Raw genomic sequence first — 21,421 nt, forward strand, 5'->3', positions numbered from 1 at the left:
TAACTGTTGTACCTTGGGTTCACAACTCAAAGAGTATGGATCTGAAACAAACAATACCATACTGATAATATCGTGTTTTTTTTTTTTTTTTCTTTTTTTTACGAGCTTCAAAGCAGGAATATCAATAATATCTATTTATTTTGTCAGCTATACTAATCTTAAGTCAAGAGTGGAATACGGTAGGTATTTCTTGGATATCCTGTAGATGAAATAAGACTAATTCACTCAATGAAACTCCGATATCTGTCTTTCTCAGTGCTCTCGACTTTTGTGGACATGCCGCCTTACATAATTCTGGGTAATTACTACTGGATGTTTGTTGGTTGTGACCAGTTTTAAGCACCGATCTTTGATGATTTAGGTAGACAATGCCCAATCTTATTATCCAGAGGAGACTCTGGGTTCAACTACCTGTAGTGTATGGGCACCACCTACTTTCCATCTTTCTTTTCAGATAAGGACTGGCAGTTGGAAGATAGAAGCAACACTACACTCTCTGTGGACACTGACTGCCTGCAGCTGCTGGCAAACACCCTGGACCACCCCACTTGTCCACTGGAAGACCTACCATTCAAAGCCATTAAGCAGTGCCGTGTGCAGCTTTGGCATGACATGGTGCAGAGGACGCCCCACCTACCTGTGACCAGCTACCTGGCCTACACGCAGAGGGCAAATGTCAATTTCTGTCTACTGGCCTGGATGACAGTCAACTCGTTCAGCATTTGTCAGGACATCCCATTTAGTATTATACAGTCCGTGCATGATGCTTACTGTTATTTCGATAGTCCTGATGACCAATCGTGTTTAGAATACAATGCTACAGATTCCATCTGTTCTGTTTCTAGAGCTTTTCTTTTGCTGAAGTGTCGTGATTTTTCCTCCTTTATACCTTCCAAGACTAGTAGCTTGTATCTTTACCCAGATGGATCATACTCAGAAACGTTTAAAACAACAAACTTATTCAACCACACTAAGTATCACAAGCCAACAGAAAAAACACTGAACTATAAAAACAGTTTAAACAGCGCCACACTGAAATACAAGGATTTCAAAATTGTCAGCTTAAAGTCTTTAGAAATCACATTTATATTGGTAAATATTATTTTCCGCTTTTCGACTGCTGGAATATACATGTACTTTACCCACCTATGTAATTTGCCTGGAAAGATATTCCTGTCTTTTCAGATCACGTGTATAATCCAGATCCTGTGCTCTGAGATATTGTATCGTATGGCAGGTGTCCCTAACTTATCTACAGCAGTGCTGATAGATAGCGCCCTCACACTTCTCAGCTGTATCTGGCTAAACTCATTCTGCTACCAAATGTATGCTTGTGTTCGTCATCTCAGGCTTCCTAATGACCTACTACCAGATGAAGCAAGCAATTTATTCCGTCGTCAGGTGCTGTATGTGTTAATACCATGGACTGTAATATGTGTGGCAACTATTGCTTTTGAAACAACGAGCAAATATTATCTGATCCATAGTCGTATAGTATTCCTTGTGGCGATTTCAGTGTCAGTGGCTTTCAATTTAGTTTGTCTTGGACTGGTGGGTTACATGTACCTACGTACTTGGTATTCCATGCGGCAACTCAGAGTAATTGGGAACAGTAAATTTGCTACAAAGAAACAAACTCTTTTTATGTCATTTAAGGCTATTATCATAAGTGGTATAGGTATTGTAACTAGGCTTGGGTTCCACCAGGTACAAGGAATAGCACAGTTCGTGTACTACGTACATATAGCTACGATGGTGCAAGGACCAGTGCTGTTTGTCTGTTTCGTTTGTAATGGAACGACACTACCTATAGTGAAAAACAGGCTACTACAGTGGTGGAATCCAACTATCTTGCATCCAGAGCAAGAGCTGTGTTCAGCTGCTGAGAGGAATCTGGCAAGGAGAAACAATGAACTCTCTCTGGCTGCAGAATCCTCACTGTAGTCCGTTTGAATTTTTTTCTCAAATGACGGTCTTCACTGTAGACTGAACTAAGCCCAGCAATGAGGTGTAGATATAGAATCTACCTGCTATAACAAAATTAAATGCGACTGATATTGTACAACCAACACCTGTGTTATATTTCTTCTTTATTTGTAAGTGTGTGCTTATTTGTAAATTGTAGCCTCTGTCATACTATTTTAATGCACCGAGATTACTTATTAAAATTGGTGGGAAATGCTTTGTGTACACAAACATCTTGATATTGTAGGACAGGCATTTCACAAGAAGGTGTGGGTCACATTATTGCTTTGCTTGGCTATCAGAAGATGGAAACCCCGGATGCTGACTCCAGAAATGAAAGCGCACAGACTTGAAATTTGCCAAGAACTCTTCTTCATATGAGAATGAAGGCCAACGCCTTTCTCCATTCAATTGTGACAGGAGACAAAACGTCAGTCTGTGGAATATTAACACAAAGATTCACCCCAAAGAAAGAAATTCAAGATGCAGTCCTCAGCTGGAAAAATCATGGCCACTGTGTTCTGGGACGCAGATGGTTTTATTCATGTTGATTTTCTTGATCATGGAACAACAATAAATTTAGTGTGTTGCATCACAATGCTGTGAACTCTGAAATGATCCAAAAGGAAAAGGGAAATGTTTTTTTGCAGCATGACAATGCCAAACCACACACTTCATGTGCCACCACAGCAAAACTTCAGACACAGATGGTGCTAAATCTGGACTACATGGAGGATGATGTATAGTTGTGAGATTTTGACTTCCATCTGTTCCCGATAATGAAAGATGGTCTGCGGGAACATCATTATGCTTCTGATGAAGACGCTAAGAGAACTGTGAGACTGTGGTTGCGGAAACAGCGTGTCGACTTCTTCCGTGATGGCTTCAGAGAACTTGTTCATAGTTGGCGGTAATGTATCCAATTGACTGGTGCTCATGTGGAAAAAAAGAATATTGGTCATTAAAGATCACTTTCTAAGGATTATTTCTGCATTTGATTTATTAACCCTCTATGGACGACCTCGACAAATTTGTAACGCTTAAAATATATTATTGTACCTGCACAGCGCGAAGCTTTTCCTCGCAGGTGACAAGCTTAGCAGATTCATAGTGCTTCAGACTACAACTATTGGAAGTGGCGATGCACTCAGGAAATTTTTTCAACTACGTGAACAGCTGCACGTTGGGAATTTGGTCGTGTGCACTTTAGCTGTCTATATTTATTACAATTGGTGTTGAAAAACTTAATTTATCAACTGTATGTCAATATTGTGTGATAGATGTTACTTTGAGGTACATCTGGATAAAAACAATTACCATAACAATTGCTGCCAGAATCTGAGAGCTTATGTTTTAAATGTTACAAATTTGTCAACTCAGGCACTTGTACGGAAACTGTTGTTCTTTCTAGACAATGAATACTGCAGCATTTTATAGGAAGAATTAGGGTGTTGTGGAACATTGTAATGGATCTGGGAGATGTGTTATTTTCTACCGGATTTGTCGATACCAAATCTAATGAGGGAGGTTGTAAATGTTTTCTTATATTTTTGTCAGAATATTTTTTGTGAATTGTAATTTGCCTTATTTTATGCTAATTTGCTAACATGTTCGAGAGTGACAGCATATTGATTAATATTAGTAGATGTGACGAATAATATCAAAGAGACTGGCTACAAGTGGAAGCTTGTGTGTTGTGTGAAATGTCTTTGACACTGGAGTCGTCTTTGGCCGTAGTCAGTCGTCAGTGAACACTCTGTGTGTGATGGTGGAACAATGTACGGGTCCCCAATATAATAATTTGCAAGTGTCCAGCAAAAATGAGTTATTCTACTACTTTTTTAATATAAACATCAAGAAGGAAGCACATTCAGAAAAATGGTATTTGAAGCACCACAAATGAGGCAAACGCATTGAACCAGGACATTTCCGCAGCCAACGAAACAGCGTTATGGAATCATACTTTCACTAGACGACTGAAGCCAACACAAAAAAGTCAAATATCATCTTATAAACATCCACAGAAACGTGAGTACTGTCATGAAATACGCTAAATTCAAGTATATAAAAAAAGTGAGCATATTTCAGCATGTAGCTGGTGGAGGGAGAGTGAGGACAGTTGGCCGAGTGCCTCTTGTAGCGATAATGACGAGGATTATGTACCAACAGGTTGGGAATCTGTGTCCAGTTGTTCTAAAAATGGTATGGTCTTTACTTTTATCACTTGGTTGCACTATAGTAATATGTACAGCTTTAGGACACTAAACTATGTATTATATTTATAACTGCCAGGTATCAGTGATGAGGATGACACCAATGTTCCTGACGCAGACAACATTTCGGCTCCTTCTTCAACATGTGCATCCAATAAGCAAAGACCAGTTTGGAGAAACATTAGCGAAGACAATAGTGCTCGTGACATACCACAGTGGCTAGGCTCCATCCCTGAATCCGCTGCAATCAAGAAACCACTGGATTATTTCAAACACTTCTTTGACAGTCAACTATTGGAACATATAACGCAACAATCAAACTTTTACTGTGTTCAGAAGAATCCAACTACAGCTCTCCAACTGTCAGTGAACTGGAACAATTTATTGGAACGGTGTTTCATGTCACTTGTCACTTGTAACAGAACCTTTTAAAGGCTTTATTATAACGAAGTACGCGATACCCTCCTAATTCAATCCGTTTAACTAGCAATTATAATAGAAAAGTAACTGTGTATGTTAGCAATGATTGCATAACATGTCTACATTAACAGTCAACCCATTAAAATATAATTAATAACTGACCCACACAATGACATCTGCTGTATCAGTGTTCTAGTGATGTTAACTTTTATGTAAAAACACTATATTCAACTGAAGTTATTAATATGAAATACGAATAATATTGGTCAACTTATGTATTTTGGATCTCCCTAAATAAAAATTACCCAGTGAAACCTATTTATTCAGTAGGAGAGTTTTCGATCACTATTCACGTAACCATGTCTATTTTAAACAAGAACCACTGCAATTTTTAATAATTCACGCTATTTACTAATGTATGCAAATGAGAGAAGTCAATAGATGTACCTTTGAAAAACGGCCATTTTGCAACAAAGAATTGTTTAGACAAGTTGACAAATCTGTGTCATTTTAATGACCTGTTAAATTATGTCACTCAATGTAAATTAATATCTTTTTTGCACAAATTACGATAACAGATGGATGCCTGACTTATAACCTCGTCAAAAAACTACTAAGAAGAGATGTGATTTATAAATACAAGCAGCAAGAAGCCTCGTCAGCTCAGTCTAGATAGAACTTTTGTAAATGTGTATGTTGTTGTCTTATGTGGGAAAAGAAGTGTTACTCTGTACTGTGACAACGTCTTTGGGTGGTCAGCGGAGTTAAGATGGTTACCATGCCAATAAAGTTCACTTATGCTGTCATTCATTATTTATCAACAAGCACATCAACAACACAGGACCTCATCCTTTTACCGCTAGGCGAATACATATAGAGTCAACATTAACATCAAGATACAGCAGTAGCAGCAACTACTACAATACAACTTAATGGCGCCAACCCAATTCTCTACCTCAAGTGCTAACAAGCTTCGTATATTTAAGTGATATCGTGCGAATATAGGAATATCAATGATTGGGCAACCATTATACACTGTACCACGTATATGAATGTATTTGTCCAGCTTATTTGGCGTCTTACATATCGGACGTGATCAGTCAAGACTGGTGGGAAGACATAAAATCTAATCTCCATTTCAATGACAACACCAGAATGACTGATTCAGAAGGTACTTGCAAAGACAAACTTTTCAAGATTAGGCCATTGATAAGTCGATAAGTCGTCTGCTTGAAAAATTCAACAAACTACCTACTGATAAGATGGTGTGTGTCGATGAGCAGATGGTACCCTTCAAACGAATGTCTAGTTTGAAACAATATATGCCAAAAAAGCCTCACAAGTGGGGTTATAAAATATATATTTCATGCGACAACAAAGGAATTGTGTACAATTTCGAAGTGTATTGTGGGAAATGTGATCCACTGGAAGGAATGGAAAATTTAGGGGCTAACGCCAATGTTGTTACGCATCTTTGTTGTGGAATAACCTTACAAAGAAACCATTTGTTATATTTTGACAACTGGTTTACGACAATACCACTGCTTACAGAGCTTGCACGCATGAAAACTTTTTGTCTGGGCACAGTTAGAGCCAATAGATTACCTGGATGTGTGCTGACAACTTAAAAAAAAGAAGAGGTGCATACGGTGAACGAGAGGCAGATATTGATATGTGTGAGAGTCGATGATATGTGTGAGAGTTGTCAAATGGTTTGACAACAGATCTGTAGTATTTGCCTTTACTTTTTCTGCTGCAGAACCGATAAGTAAGGTGAAACGATGGGATAAAAAGAGCAAAGCAAAGGTTGAAGTCGACTGCCCGTCAATAATTCTTCTTTACAACCAATTTATGGGAGGAGTAGATCTTTTACACTCACTGATTGCACTATACCAGATAAACGTCAGATCAAAAAAGTACTACCATAGTTTATTTTTTTTTCCATTTCCTTGATATGGCAGTAGTGAATGCATGTACAGAAGAGATTGTGTTTATTTTTGTTTACACGAAAAGAATCAAAGGCAACTTTGTCAGTTCAAGGCTGAAATAGCTGAAGCGTTGCGCAAAATGAACGACTTGAGTGGGAGAAAGAGGGGTAGACCTTCTTCAAGTATTAATGTCGAATATGTAAAGAAGAATAACCTAGGACATGCATCTAAGCCAATTCCCCAAAGGGTTGTTCGTCAGGACAATGTTGGACATTGGCCAGTTGTATCTGACAAGAGAGGTAGATGCAAAATGCCAAACTGCAAAGGAAGTCCATCAATTGTGTGCCAGAAGTGTGGTGTTCATTTGTGCATCGCGAGAAAAACAAATGTTTTCTGGAATTTCATAGGGAATGAGAAGTATGCAAGTCAAACATTTTAAATTCATGAACATTTTCAATTGTAAGAAAAGTATATATGTTTGCATTCACTCTCCAACATTTAATTACCCGGTATCCTTAAATGCCTACCGTAACAAATTTGTAACGTTAAAAATATATAATGTTTTAACATGACTTTTTGCATTTTTAATCAAAATTTGGTTAAAGTGACCCCTAAATAATACAAATATAGCATTTAGAGTCTTTTTGTTTGTATTATGTCATAATTCTGTCCATAGAGGGTTAAAACATTCCCATCCAAGCAATTAACGAAGGTGGAGGATTACTTTTCATTCAACTATCGTACATATTACACGCGCACGCACACACACACACACACACACACACACACACACACACACACACACACACACAGGGTGAACATTAATAAAACTGAAACTGCAGGGACAGATTTGTGACTGCAAATGGAGGAAGAGAGGTCCTATCAACATGTGTCCGAAAAGGTATCATTTTCATGGTAATGATGAATGACATTTCCTCTGACTATGTGCGATGCACTCCCCCTGTGTTGCAGGCTGTGTGTTTGACGCAGCATACTGTAAGCAGTATATGGTCAGGTATTCGTGTCAGGAAGAAGCAGAGATGATGATTGTGTATGATCAAACGGATAGGAATGATGGAAAGGTAGACAGATATACCAAAACAAGTACTATCACAGACAGCAAACAACATTTCAAGCCCTTTTCAGGTGTTTGTGTGATCACGGGTCCTTTCAGACAGACAAACATGCATGGATGCCGCAGAGTGTGCATACATCAGATTTGTAGGAGCAAGTACTACAATATATTGAGATGAACTATAGTACAAGCTCCATACAAGTGGTCCGCTATTGAGAGAGAGGCTGGAACATGCGAAAGAGTGCACCAATCGATGATGCGATGTGTGAATATGTGCATTGCATCCCATGGAGGCAACTTTGAACATCTGTTGTGATGTGTTCTGGGAAGATTTCTTGTCGCTGCATGCACATTGTCCATTTAGTTTTATTAACATTCACCCTGTATACTGAAACAAACTATTTTAGAAGCATTCTCGTTAAATTACTTGAACAGTTGTTACATGTAATTGAGTAACGTGCACTGTAGAACAACTAGACAAAAATTGCTGCCAACTACATTGTGTCTAACTTGTGCCACTGGCGTTAAATGCAGCACCATCATGTGCATTGTCAGAGCACTGAAGATTTGACATCAGTTGTCTCTACATAGTCACACTTAGCAACAGATAGTGAAGGACGACCAACCTGCATCTCCTGAGGCTAAAGGTGCAGAACTCCAGGCTGAGTACAAGGGTTTCCAAAGGAGGGCATGGGAATCTGGATTGTTCTGTTCTTGATATGCAACAATGGCTTGCAACACACAAAACTGAAGTGAAGAACTCCCATCTGCACCAGATGTCCAACAACACTAAACTATACAAACTAGCCAAAAACCCAGACAAGAAATCCGGAGTAAACAGGCAAAGCAGCCACGAACATGACACCCAAAATACAGAAAGTTTACATTCATCATTTACATCTTGTCAAGAACTTTTAAACAAACAACTTTCCACTACAGAAACCTCCGAGTCATACACAAAGAGCTAGGTTTACATCTGGTTACACAGTTGCAATTCCAGCGCACCTAACAAACCTTATGGCACTTAAACAAACCTTACAATATACAAAAAATGAATAAGGTGGCAAAGAAACCCCCAAATTGCTGTAACTGGCGCTAAAACAATTGCCTGGTGCACCAAGTCATTCACCAAAAGTTCCAATAAACTTTGCCAACATCACAACACACCAATCAGATTTCAAAACCTGAGAAAACAGTCTGTGTTAGTTACCGGTCTGAAATAACGTTAACAGCAATCACATTGCATGCCAAACTGCAAGCAAGAAAGAAACCACATGGACTCACTTTCACCATTGTGATAACCATGGCTGACAGTGATATAACAAATGAAAAAACTGAGGAGGACCTAAAAGTACAGGGATATCAAATCAAAATTTCGTGCTCATCATTTCCATCATCATCCCAAGACCTGTTGAAAAAATTCAAATTATCTACAATCACCAACAACCAATTAACAAGGTAGTTACCATTTTAGAAAGCCCTGTGTACCTCACATGGCTGAAACATCTAAAACACTACCTCCTCAACAACTGCAGTGTTGAAGTTGGAACACTTTCCAACATGCCATGAAGAACTGCCTTAATAGACTGAAATGTGGAAAACAAAGTTGACAACAATGAATTTTTTAATTGTAAATATATTCGAAAAAGAAGCACCAAAATGCAACAACTGCAACACTGGTAACTTTGATAGTGATGAGAATTTAAAAAAATTACCAAAAAGGCCTATCTCAGCCAACAAAACAATTTTGTCAATACGCTTAACATTTTCAATCATGGTTTTTGACCCTGAACATCAAGAAAGCAATCAAAGGGAAAACGTACTATGTGCCTTCACTGTAGCCCTTCTCTACATTGTATCTGAAAAGAAAGCACTTTTAACGGAAACAACAGAAACAGATTTTAAAAAGTTCCTATGACATCATTTGTAAAACACGCAAGCCTAGAAGAGGATCCATGCCTATATTGCTATGCTGCTAACCTAGCGTGGCATACTGGGAAACAAGAATTAGTTTTCACATTCAAGCCTGAGTAAGATCTTCCCATTATCTGTTTTGTCAACACTTTGTAGGTCTTCAAGGAGTTTCCAAACCCAAAGAGAAAAAGAAGTTACCATTATAGTCACAGAAACTCTGCCACAGCAGGTCCCAAGACTGATTGAGAAAGGAGGAGGGGGAGGAGTAACACTTGTTGAAATAAACCTTAGTTCACCCGGCTCAGGTGATAGTACTTGCCACGGAAACGGCAAAGACCTCAACTACAGTGAAGACGGAGATGAAGATCGCTGGTATGGTGGGACTTGCAGAAAAGGCAATCCTACTTTTAGAGATAGTATAAAAGCTACAGATTAAAATCCAAATATGTGTGTACTCATCTCGAGCAGTGTTTGGTCAAAATCTGTACCCTGAAGTGAGGAATTCAGTTTCAGTTTTAAATGTCAATTGGCACCCACCAATTCCCCAACAGGAATATCAAGTAGCTTACACATGACGGAAATTTCTCCAAATTCAACTACCCCAGGAGGAAACCTTAAAAGGAAAGCTTGTGTCGCAGAAAGCAGCACAACCAGGCCGTCTGATTCTGGGGACCCAGAACAGCATGCAAAGTGAAGGAGTCAATGTTCTCAAAGCACTACATGTAAATTAAGAACAAAAGAAAATATTTATTTTGCATCCTAAACATGAATTCACTTTGTAAAGTAGGAAAACTAAAAGAACTAATTAAAGTATTAGATGAATATCATATACAAATCTTGGCTCGTCAGGAAACTAGATTCACTGATTAAGACATCATCACAGAATCAGAGGAACATAGCATTCTCAAAGGAAAGAAAGACTGGAATGCAATGGGAAATGCTTTCCACATCTAGGAACAGGATTCAATCTAGACACAACAGTAGTAAATTTGGTCATGGATTTTTATTCCCTAAATGAGAGGCTCTCAGTTCTTACTCTGCAATGTGCAAATAAGGATTACAGCTTAATACACTGACATGCTCCAATAAATGTGGACAATAAAAGGAATCCAGATAAATTTGAAAGCTGCTGGGAGTCACTGGAACATGAAATATCAAAGGGTCATATCTAACAGTGAATACGTTTACACTGAATAAGGACAAGACTGTAGTAATAAAGTTCTTGCTAAATTTTAATAATACTCATACTCAATCACTTTCTACAGTTGAAACATCTGACAAACTTAAGTTTTTAGGCATATTGATTGATGAACATCTCACTTGGAAAGAGCATATCGGCTCCACCTGTAAAAAGGTTTCTAGTAATATTTAATTACTAAAATGAGCCAAAAGTGACTATCATAGGATATGGACTAACAAGAAAGCTACAGACCACACAGTCCATGTGTATCTGGGAGATAATTCTACAATAAGTTGCCAAAAAATATAAAGCATCTCCAAGGCAATCTATTCAAGGGCAAGTTGAAAAATTTGTTAATAGAAAGATGTTTATACTCATTAAAAGAATTCTAAGCTGCAGTACTGTTAGTTTATTCTTTTACATACTGCAGTATATTAGTGATGGTATTGTTATAATTGGCTAATTGATGTATACAATCATTATAGTATGGAGTGATATATAATGTGCTAATATGTTTATAACATTATTGCATGGAATGATATACAATTTGCTACTTGATGTATATATTCATTCTTGGAATGACATGATATTGATGTAATTTTACAAAAAATGAAGATGTCCAGGACTGTAAAGTTAACAACAAATATTGTTATTATATTATTATTATTATTATTATTATTATTATTATTATTATTATTATTATTATTCCACTGAACATTAAAATTTTGTTAGGGGACTTCAATGTGTAGATTGGAAAATAAAGAAAGTTATTAAGTATTGCATAGTCTTCCTAAAGCCTTTAACACATTTTGCTGTCGTTGGTAGACACTTTTACTGTGTAATTTTATGTGTCGCATTTCCTTTGCAATTTAAGTTTTATTTTTGTATTTTTCTCTCATTCGCGTTTTAATGTTGCAGTATTATTCTGCAGTAGCAGGATAAAGTAATATCCTTTGTTGGAGTATCTGTTCTTACCAGTCAAAATTACAAAAATTTAACTGAAAACTAAAACAACGAAAAATTCCCTGAATTCTAAAAAATTCCCGGGTTTTTCCCGGTTTTCTCCCAAATGAAAGAATTTCCAGGTTTTTTCCGGATCTCCCGGTTGTCCCAGGTCATATACACCCTGACTTTGTAAACATCACCCTGGACACAGCTCCTGGAAAGCCTAGTTGCCTTTATCGTTACAATGACGATATATTTGTTGTCTGGTCTCATGACGTGAAAAGCTGGGAGAATTCTTGGACCACATCTAACATCCATGACAACATCAAGTTCACGATGGAGATAAAGACAGATGGTGCCTTGCCGTTTCTCTATGTCCTCGTCCGCCGCAAGCAAATGGGTGTCTCAGCCACAGCGTTTACTGGAAGCCCACCCACACAGACTGATATCTGCATGCTAATAGCTATCACCATTCGCTGCAGAAAAGTTCTGTTCTGAGGACCTTAGTGCATCGAGCTGAAACCGTCTCAGAGACTGGAAACTTGCTGAAGGAACTGAGCCACTTATGGGAAGTATTCAAGGAAAACGGCTACAACAACCACCAGATTTCGCAAGCTATCTCTCTGAAAATATGTAAGCAGAAAGACTCCAAGGAGGACTCTAAGAAGTTTGAGTTCTTGCTGTTCTGTGGGCTCAATAACAGGAAAGATAAGAGGCATAAAACTGATTTGGCCTTCAGGCTCCACCAAAGATTTGACAACTCTTGAGGCCTGTGAAAGACGAAGTAGGCCTCAGAATGCCAGGAGTATACAAAATACCATATGGGTGTGGACAGTTCTGTATTTGACAGACTGTGCGTACCATTGAACAGCGCTATGTAGAACACGGGAGATGTTTTCGCCTATGGTACCCAAAGATATCAGCAGTAGCAGAGCATGCATTAGAAAACAGTCATCGTATTGCATTCGACAGGACATTTATTATCACCGGACTAACAGTTTTTGGGATAGCATAATAAAAGAAGCGAGCAAAATAAAAATTTGTGACAACATGCTCAATAAAGATGGCAGCCTGCAGCTAAGCACAGCATGGGACCTGGCCATCAGAAGGTTGAAGCAGGTGTGGCACCCGCACAATGTGAACATTACCATACATGGTGCCGGAGTGGGTACCAGTGACATCACGGAAGGCAGCGCGCCTATATAAGGACATCAGCAGCAACCAGAAGACAGTCACCAGTTGACAATGGCCGAGGATTAATCGGCTGAAAGCTTCTGGATTTGAAACAACTTGATGCGGCTGGAAGCCAGAGAAACATTTATTAAAATAAAAGCAGAAAGCACAAAACCACAGCCAACATCACAACAGAACCAAATGCAACCACAATCACTCAGTACCATAACAACTACAAAAAATAGTCAGGAAAACGTAAGAGAAAACATAACATGGGGCACTATAGCATACACACACAAACTGTCACACAAAATCAGTAACATTTTCAAGAGACAGAGTATAAACAGCATACACAAAAGACTATTCTATCCAAAAATGCACCCAAAAACTGACCAAAAACAGAGATATAAACCACAAAGCAGGTATTTGTCAATTACAGCATAACACTTGCGATGGCAGATATGTAGGAAAAACTGGCAGAACATTTGATGTAAGATAGAAAAAGGCACATGAGAACCTGGAAGTACACATCCACATTTGCAGAACATCTAAGAGAACAATCACAAACCAACCACTAAAGAAGAAGACTCGAAAATAATTAGAATCAACAATAAAAAACACCTCTTAACCCTGCAAGAAAATTACCACATACAGAAACCCAAAGCATGAAGGAAAATCCTGTTGAATGATTAAGTATATAAACCAAACAACTAACTGTTTACACTAATGGATAAAATAACAGTAACACTACAACAGAGGACTATAATAATAATAATAATAATAATAATAATATACCACCCAACCCCTTTCCACTCACTTGTATAAGAACCTCTCCACAAAATATTTAAATCAAAACTCAAATCAAATGGAAGAGAGAAAAAAAAAAAAAAAATCCGTGCATGTATGTTCTCTCTCTCTCTCTCTCTCTCTCTCTCTCTCTGGTGTGTGGGTATGTGTGTGTGACAAATGAATAGATGGTAGTTTTAAGCATATACTTTGTTATGTTGGCAACATGTACATGCACATAAACCAAACAGGATGAAATAGTGCATCACAACAACAAGGGCAAACAAACTGAGAAGTTGGAAGAAAAATATCTGAAACACAGAAACATGCTTATGTTTCGTAAATACAGGGGTAGTGCAACATCCATGTGACCAGATGAGAGGAAACACCGATACCAACTAAAAAGATGAAGAACCGTAAGTAATCACTTATTTACATAAAAAGCAAGAAGTGAACTATTTTATAATGTATGAATAATGCATATTAAAACAAAAGTGTATCATAACTATCATTACAGATCCCACTAATGATGCCTTAAAGAAAAAGGCAAAACGCTTCTGGGAGAATAAAATACAGAGGAGCAAGAGAAGGCATTTTTTATTTAAAAAATACCTTTTTGTAATTGTACTCTTATCTATAGAAACTTGCACTATTCCTCTCTTAGATATTGTTAAACAAAATTACGAGACTGTTGTGTGTGGTAAGATTTTGAGGTTAATTATTGCTGCTGTTGTCCCACAAATATTTGAACTGTATTGCATATCGTAAAGTGCAGTTCGAGCAAGCTACATTGTTGCAGTGAAAATTACGAAAAGTGTAAGACCTTTTATAGATGGGCATATTATCTTGGAACACTCTACAAAACACTTTTAGAAATTGGCCATCTGTGGTGGCCCAATTTGAGGTGTTAAGCTTGTCTGAATATACAATTTCTCGAAGAGTGCAAGAAATTGCTACAAAATTAAAGAAGCACTTGCGCAATAAATAGAGTTCTTGACTGCCCTCGATGAGAGCACTGACAACCTGCAATTTTCAAAAGGGATTTCTTTGAAAAGCACCAGACACCTGGGAAGATATTTTCCTGGCTGTAGAGGTGGTTTTGAACAATACGAAACTGTTACGCCAGTGCCTATATGATACTGCAACTAATGGAACCCCTGTAATGTTGTCAGAAGGAGTAGGTTTTGTAGGGCCTATGAAAAAAGTGTGTGAAGCTGGGCTGCCACAAATTCTGAAAGTACACTACCTTTTACATCAAGAATAGTTATGTGCGAAAGTTTTCCACAAGTTTTGGCCCATCATGGATAAAGTTATTTTGGGTGACCTAGAATAATTTACAAAGACATTCCTTTTTTTATTGTACCACGTGATGGTTAAGCTGCTCAAGAGTACTCTCAATTTCTTTCAATTTAAGACAAGAAGTAGCTCTGTTCACTGACATGAAAGGTTTTCCACAAGACTTGGATGATGAGCAATAGGTTTCTGACTGCTGTCATGAACGACATCACGGGGTATTTACACGATTTCAATGTGTCGTTGCAAAGTAAAAATAAATTTCATTGCAAAAAGAATTTGAAGATAGGTTTAAAGAAATAAAAGATGTGCAACCTGTATTCAAAGTTTTTGTGATGCCTTTTTAGGTACACCCAGAAGATGCCCACCAAGTCTCCAAATTGAGCTGATACAACTACAGTGATTCAGTTTTGACAGACCTATATTACCATTACAATGGTGATTGGCTTTCATTTAAAAAAGATGGTTATCAACAAGAATTCCCGAGGATTCATGCACTTGCCCTGAAATGTGTTGCTATTTTCAGAACAACATTCGTTTGTGAACAAATGTTATCATTTATGAATATTAATATGACAAAAACAAGATCAAGTTTATGTGATGCTTTGCTGGAAGCTATACTTTGAATTCCAACTGCCAAAACAATTGTTCCAAATATCAGAAAATTAGTGGCTTCAAAGTGATGCTAAAGATAAAGAAAGTAAATTGGTGCAAAATAAGGAGTGAAATAAAACAATTATTTCTGTCTGCACACAAAATTGAGATTATTATTAATATTACGAGGGTTATACCAAAAGTAGGGTCCCCAATTAACTACAGCCTCAAGGGAAGGTGCTAGGTTAAATCCGACAACAGTGCCGTGCACAGTTGTTCCCCCACTCTCGAGCCCGCCTGTCCGTGATTTGCTACATCACTCGGTGTTGGCTTGGCAGCCATCGGAGATGCAAGAACTGATCACCGCTCCCGCCAAGTGTGAGGTTCAAGGAATAATCTGGTTTCTCTACGCAGGGAAGTTACCGCCCTTCGGCAACTGCCTGAGGTTTATGGCGAAGAGTGCATGTCCGTTCAGCACGTCCGCAAATGGTGCAGGGCCTTTGCCGAGGGTCGCTTGGAAGTTCACAATGAGGAACGGAGTGGAAGACCGCCAGTTTAGGACGTGATTGTCCAGAAGATCAACAGTGAGCTGCTCAAAGATCAGAGGATTACTGTCCGTAAAATTGTTGAATGCATTTCTGAAGCTCCCCACAACACAACTGGAACAACTTTAACAGAAACGTTGTGTTATCGCAAGGTATGTCCTTGAGTGTCCTCGCAAGTTTCTTCAGCAATGTGAGGGGACAGGCAACAAGGAGAAGTTGGACTCTACTGTCACAGGAGATCGAACATAGGTGTTTCATTACACCCCTGAAACAAAACAACAATCTCGTCAGTGGCGTCACTCCAGTTCACCGCCACCAAAGAAAGTGAAATAAACGCAGTCAGCAGGAAAGGTTATGGTGACTGTGTTTTGGGATCAGAAGGTGGTACTCCTCATCGATTTCATGCACCTCGAACAACAACAAACTCAGACAGCTATTTTGAAATATTGACCAAACTCCAGTGAGCAATCCAGAATCGCCGGAGAGGATGACTGAAGGATGGAGTAGTGCTCCTTCGCAACAACGTTCGACCCCACATTGCTCGCCAAACACAGAGCTTTTTAAGAAATTTGCGTGGACTGTTATGCCCCATTCCCCGTACAGCCCAGACTTTGCCCCCCAGCGATAATCACCTCTTCCCCAAGCTAAAGGGGCAGTTAGGTGGCAAATGCTTCAACAGCGACAATGAAGTCTGAGCAGAGGTAACACGCTTCCTCAACAGGTTGGCAAGAGACTTCTACAACTTAGGTATACCAAATCTGGAGCACAGTGATTATGTCGAAAAATAGACAAAAGAGTAAGCTTTTCAACTATGTATAAATTAACAACAATAAACAATGTTTTCTATTTGTAAAAAACATGGGAACCTTACTTATGGTACAACGCTCGTATTATTGATTGTTCATTTTAATAACAGCACGCTGCCTGACCCACACCGATTTGCCCAGTCCCATTCACCAAATAACAACACGTCTCACGGCTCGCTAAACACCGCCAAAACACATTCCACTCCTACCACTGCCATAACTGTGCTGTGTCTGCCTCTCTCATCTTCCCTCCCACAGGCTCTACAGAAGAGCACCAATGTTTTTGCCCATGCCAGCTAGTTCTCGCGAAGCATCTGAGTTAGCATGGTCTGCGCTACATGAATCCTAGGAGAAACTGTGCAGTCAGACATACAACTGAAGCACACAGACACAATAAATACATCTCCCACCTCCTGGAGGAATATAGAAACGCCATGCTTTCCAGACGATACAGAGCAGATTTCCTGAACTCCCTAGAAAGCTGTTCCGCCAATGTGAGGTGTTCGCTCCTGCAGATGGTGGCCGTCCCTGCAGTCGCCGCTGTGGCCGTGGACCACTCCCTGCCTGCTGCCCCCATGACACTACACCCTCCAAGCACATCAAGAAACTTCGTTACAGTGAAGTGAGCAAAAAGTTCTACGTATCCATGAAAGTGTGTCAGTGCAAACAATTCAAAAGCAGAGCAAAATTTACCTCCCCCTATGTGTGGTAAAACTTTCACACATAATGTTGATCTTTTTTTGCGCATGTTACACTTTAAGATAAATCACACAAATGTGGCAGTAAAATTTTTAACAATGACATAAATGCCTTATCTTCTGGGCTTGAAAATATTCTAAATGGCCGTCCTCAGAGATTTGATTTTTGAACGAGAGTCATATGCACTGTGATTTAAGAAATTCATTGGACATTCGCACACGGAGTTCATCTTGTGTAAAAGGAAATACACTTTACTTTAAAGAAATGCTTTTCAAACAACCATTCGGAATTATTTTACCGCGACCTATTAGAAAGAGATTAATTTCAGCAGTAGCGCCAGATGACAGGCGTCGCTGCGGTTGGGCAGCTTTGGTGACGCAGGAAGCCCATACATCCATATGTTATAAAACATTAAGAGATTTTACATTATGTCATAAAAGAAACAAGACATTAGAGGATATTCAAGAGCATGGGAATTTTGTAAATCATACTAAAATGTATAATTCGGCTTAAAGTGCACATTCGTATGTCCAGATTCAGGTGTAAATTTTCTTGGAGTACCAGTACCGTATTATCTCGTGTTTGGTTCTTATTATGGCATAATGCCATATGTGCTAGATGATGAAAACGTGAACTTGAAATGCAACACACAGTTGAAACTAGCCAATAGTGTGGAATTAAACACTTCGTTTCAAATAAATTGACTGCCTCAGCAGAAAAGAAAGATTTCCCGTGGAAAAAAAATAAAATCTGAAACTAATAACATATTTTAGCCTTCCGTAATTATGTGAATGTGTTTTAATTCACTTGACAGCTCCTGGCCACAGAGATCCATTTTGTTTTCATTTGACGTGAGAGCAATAAACGAACAGGAAACAGCAAAATCACTTAACGTAAATATGAGTCACGTGGAGACTACAACCTCCCCACTACAACTCAGACTGCTCTGTGCATCAGGTCTGGATCTACAACAGTTCCGAACTGGTGCAATATTAGATAGTGGCACTCCCCATCCCTCAAGCATTTGAGGTAGGACACAAAAAATTTAAAAATAAATCAAGTTTTCAAAAATATCTTCATTTTGTAGCATACATCTTTCTGAAGGGTCATACATAAAACATATACGTTCGAGGTAACGTAAGACATGTTATTTGGTCTGTGTGCCAAAGTGCAGTGCCACGCCTCTTCACACAGCATTCTTCCATCGCACGTCTCTGTACTTCACTCTGTGGAATTGAAACGTGTAATATTTTGTAATGGGTACCATCAAAATATATACAGGCCAGTGGAAATTAAACTGCCCTATCGTGCCTCTTCTGCTCCCAGTCAGCCGGTTTGACACCTTGCCCCTCTTTAAAAAAAATCTCACAATTAATACTGGATGGGGTTATCTGTAACCAGCAGAACAAGAACTCTTCAGAAAATTTGCAATCTTTACTGCCTATTAGGTAATAACTTGCTGTTTTGTGTGACAAAAAATTAAATACAAGATACATAAAGTGAGTAAAGACGAGAGACAAGCAAGACAGTACACATTTCTTCAATCCTTAAGTCCTAGCTTTTTTCCTCTCTCTGATCTTGCAACAGCTTTATATGGTGTACTTTCCTTTCTGGAAAAGAATCTATTACCTCATCAAAGTTCGTCAACATTTTGCTACATGAAAACACGAAATGTCATCGTCTAATACTAGAAAAGCTGTTAATACAAATAGTACCCAAGACTGTTGTGGTTTCCCGATCTGATTACGTGTATTTTGTCACTGTCTGCTAGATAAAACGAAATAGGCCTGCCTAATATTGCAGCAATTATTACACACACACCAAATAAACGAGACTCTTTTGGCACAAATGGTCATTTTTATAACATGGCAGAATATAATTCATGAAGTACCAATATCTAATGCCTATTAGTCCAACTATAAGCAAAAAGTTTTATGTTAGTAACTAGTTTCACATTTCATTTATTCACTCTAGCTTCTGAAGAATTAGATCGAAAAGTAGTAATACGAAATTTTTATATAAATTTGGAATTGTCATATTCTTCCGTAATTTGTGCGAGTCCCCGTTTCTTCTCCCTCCTCGTACTAACAAACTATCTTGTCATCACTAATTCTGTAACTACTCCTGCCAGTGTCAAAATTTATTCTCTGGTTATCTTCACTAACCCTGCCACAATCACCAGTTTAGTTATCCTGCATTTATTCTCCAGTTAGGGATTATTACATTTCTGTACAATGCATTTTCCGCGCTACTTCCAGAATAGAATTTTAGCGGCTGCTAGTCGGGGACTGTATAACTGGCCCTTAGTAGTGTAGCGGTCTGGCCAAAAACTGTCAAAATTCGTTTTCTTGGATACACGGAGAAGACAATACGTAATCAATGTTGCCTATTATTCCTGTTAGTCATTATTTCCACTCTGATAGTCTGAGTCTATAGAATTTGCTACTAATTATAACAATGCTGATCATTTGCAAACCCAGTCATCCACATGAACAGGGATTGTCATTCACTCTTTCGGCTTTATTTGCTCAGCTCGTATAGACCCATCCACTTTTGCCTGCAGGAAAGTTTATTTCTAGATACGGCGGCGATTCCGCTGACAGAGCCATCATATACACTATGCATGCATTCAAAAATCAGCTTACGGTTCATTCAGAAATAAACTTAGAATTTGACCAAAAATGTTCAAAAACCAACAGGAATGCGTTCAAAATCATATGAGTGATTGATATACCAACGTGCGCTGGATGCTAAGGAGCTATGTGAAACAAAGTCTTTTTCGTCAATAATATGAATTTCGTGAGCATCAGCCACCAGGAGTTGAAGTGTGCAGGACCAATGACTCATTCCCAGACTAGGAAGAGGTAACATCGAGACGCTGTTCCGTTATGGAGGGAGCAATATCACCAAAGAAGATAAGGAACTGAGTATTAGTGTGGTGCAGTGGATATGGCATTGGATTCCTATGCAAAGGATCATGAGTTAGAGACCCCATCACATCTGTAAATTTTAATTTCTGTTTTTAGTTCTAGTACCCTGTATGTGTGTATGTGTCAAGAAACAATGTACTGCAATGTTCTGTATGTGCGTGTACATATACGGTATTATTTTCCACCCGATGGCAGTTCACTCTGTGCTCTTGTGCAACTTCAACTCTTAATAAATCTACATCAAGTTAAAATTAATGTTCGTTACTCACCTAGCTACATCTAAGAACACCCGATTCTCACTAGCTACGTGACATTATTTGCGATCAATTGATTCCCAGTAAAGCATCAAGCTACTGAGAAAAATAAAATAAAATATCTGGACTCTGAATTAAATGTGAAGAAATGTACAACTTCTTGAAAATGTCTCAACCTGGAACAACAGTTAAATATAAATTTTATTTATCATACTTCAATAATAGTTTTAAATTAAGTTTGGGAGACCACAAATTGGGAGTCTGCAGCAAGTGTAAGGTCTGCACACCAAACTGAAATCACCTCACCTCTCAGTCAAACAGGCAGCACAGGGTGAACTGGACATTCACAAATGAAGAGGCTACAAGTTCTACAAGGAGCTACGGAAGTGCAGGGGGCGTAAGATTGCTAAGCAATATGAAATGTTACAAGCATGAGAGGATTGAGGTAGGGAAAGTGAATGGTCGATTTTGGTTCACTGCGAGAATTTTTCATGGAGACGAAGTAAAAACTTTGAGGTTCGCCGATGACATTGTAATTCTGTCAGAGACGGCAAAGGACTTGGAAGAGCAGTTGAACGGAATGGACAGTGTCTTGAAAGGAGGATATAAGATGACCATCAACAAAAGCAAAACGAGGATAATGGAATGTAGTCAAATTAAATCGGGTGATGCTGAGGGAATTAGATTAGGAAATGCGACAC

At 38.6% G+C, this 21,421-nt stretch overlaps 1 protein-coding gene and 1 long non-coding RNA gene across 2 annotated transcripts in view; one reads left to right on the plus strand and one right to left on the minus strand.

Annotated features, from left to right (window-relative positions):
• LOC126272526 (uncharacterized) overlaps positions 1–11,351 on the plus strand; it is a 104,356-nt gene extending 93,005 nt beyond the window's left edge. Inside the window, exon 5 of the mRNA XM_049975442.1 lies at positions 455–11,351. Within this exon, the coding sequence (XP_049831399.1) occupies positions 455–1,944 (1,490 nt within the window). The 3' untranslated portion in view covers positions 1,945–11,351. The remainder of the gene's footprint in view (positions 1–454) is intronic.
• The window catches only part of LOC126272527 (uncharacterized), a 78,996-nt gene that overhangs the window by 12,085 nt on the left and 45,490 nt on the right, over positions 1–21,421 (minus strand). The gene's annotated exons all lie outside the window — the stretch shown is intronic.

The sequence above is a fragment of the Schistocerca gregaria genome, chromosome 5 (genome assembly GCF_023897955.1).
Source record: "Schistocerca gregaria isolate iqSchGreg1 chromosome 5, iqSchGreg1.2, whole genome shotgun sequence".
NCBI lineage: Eukaryota > Metazoa > Arthropoda > Insecta > Orthoptera > Acrididae > Schistocerca > Schistocerca gregaria.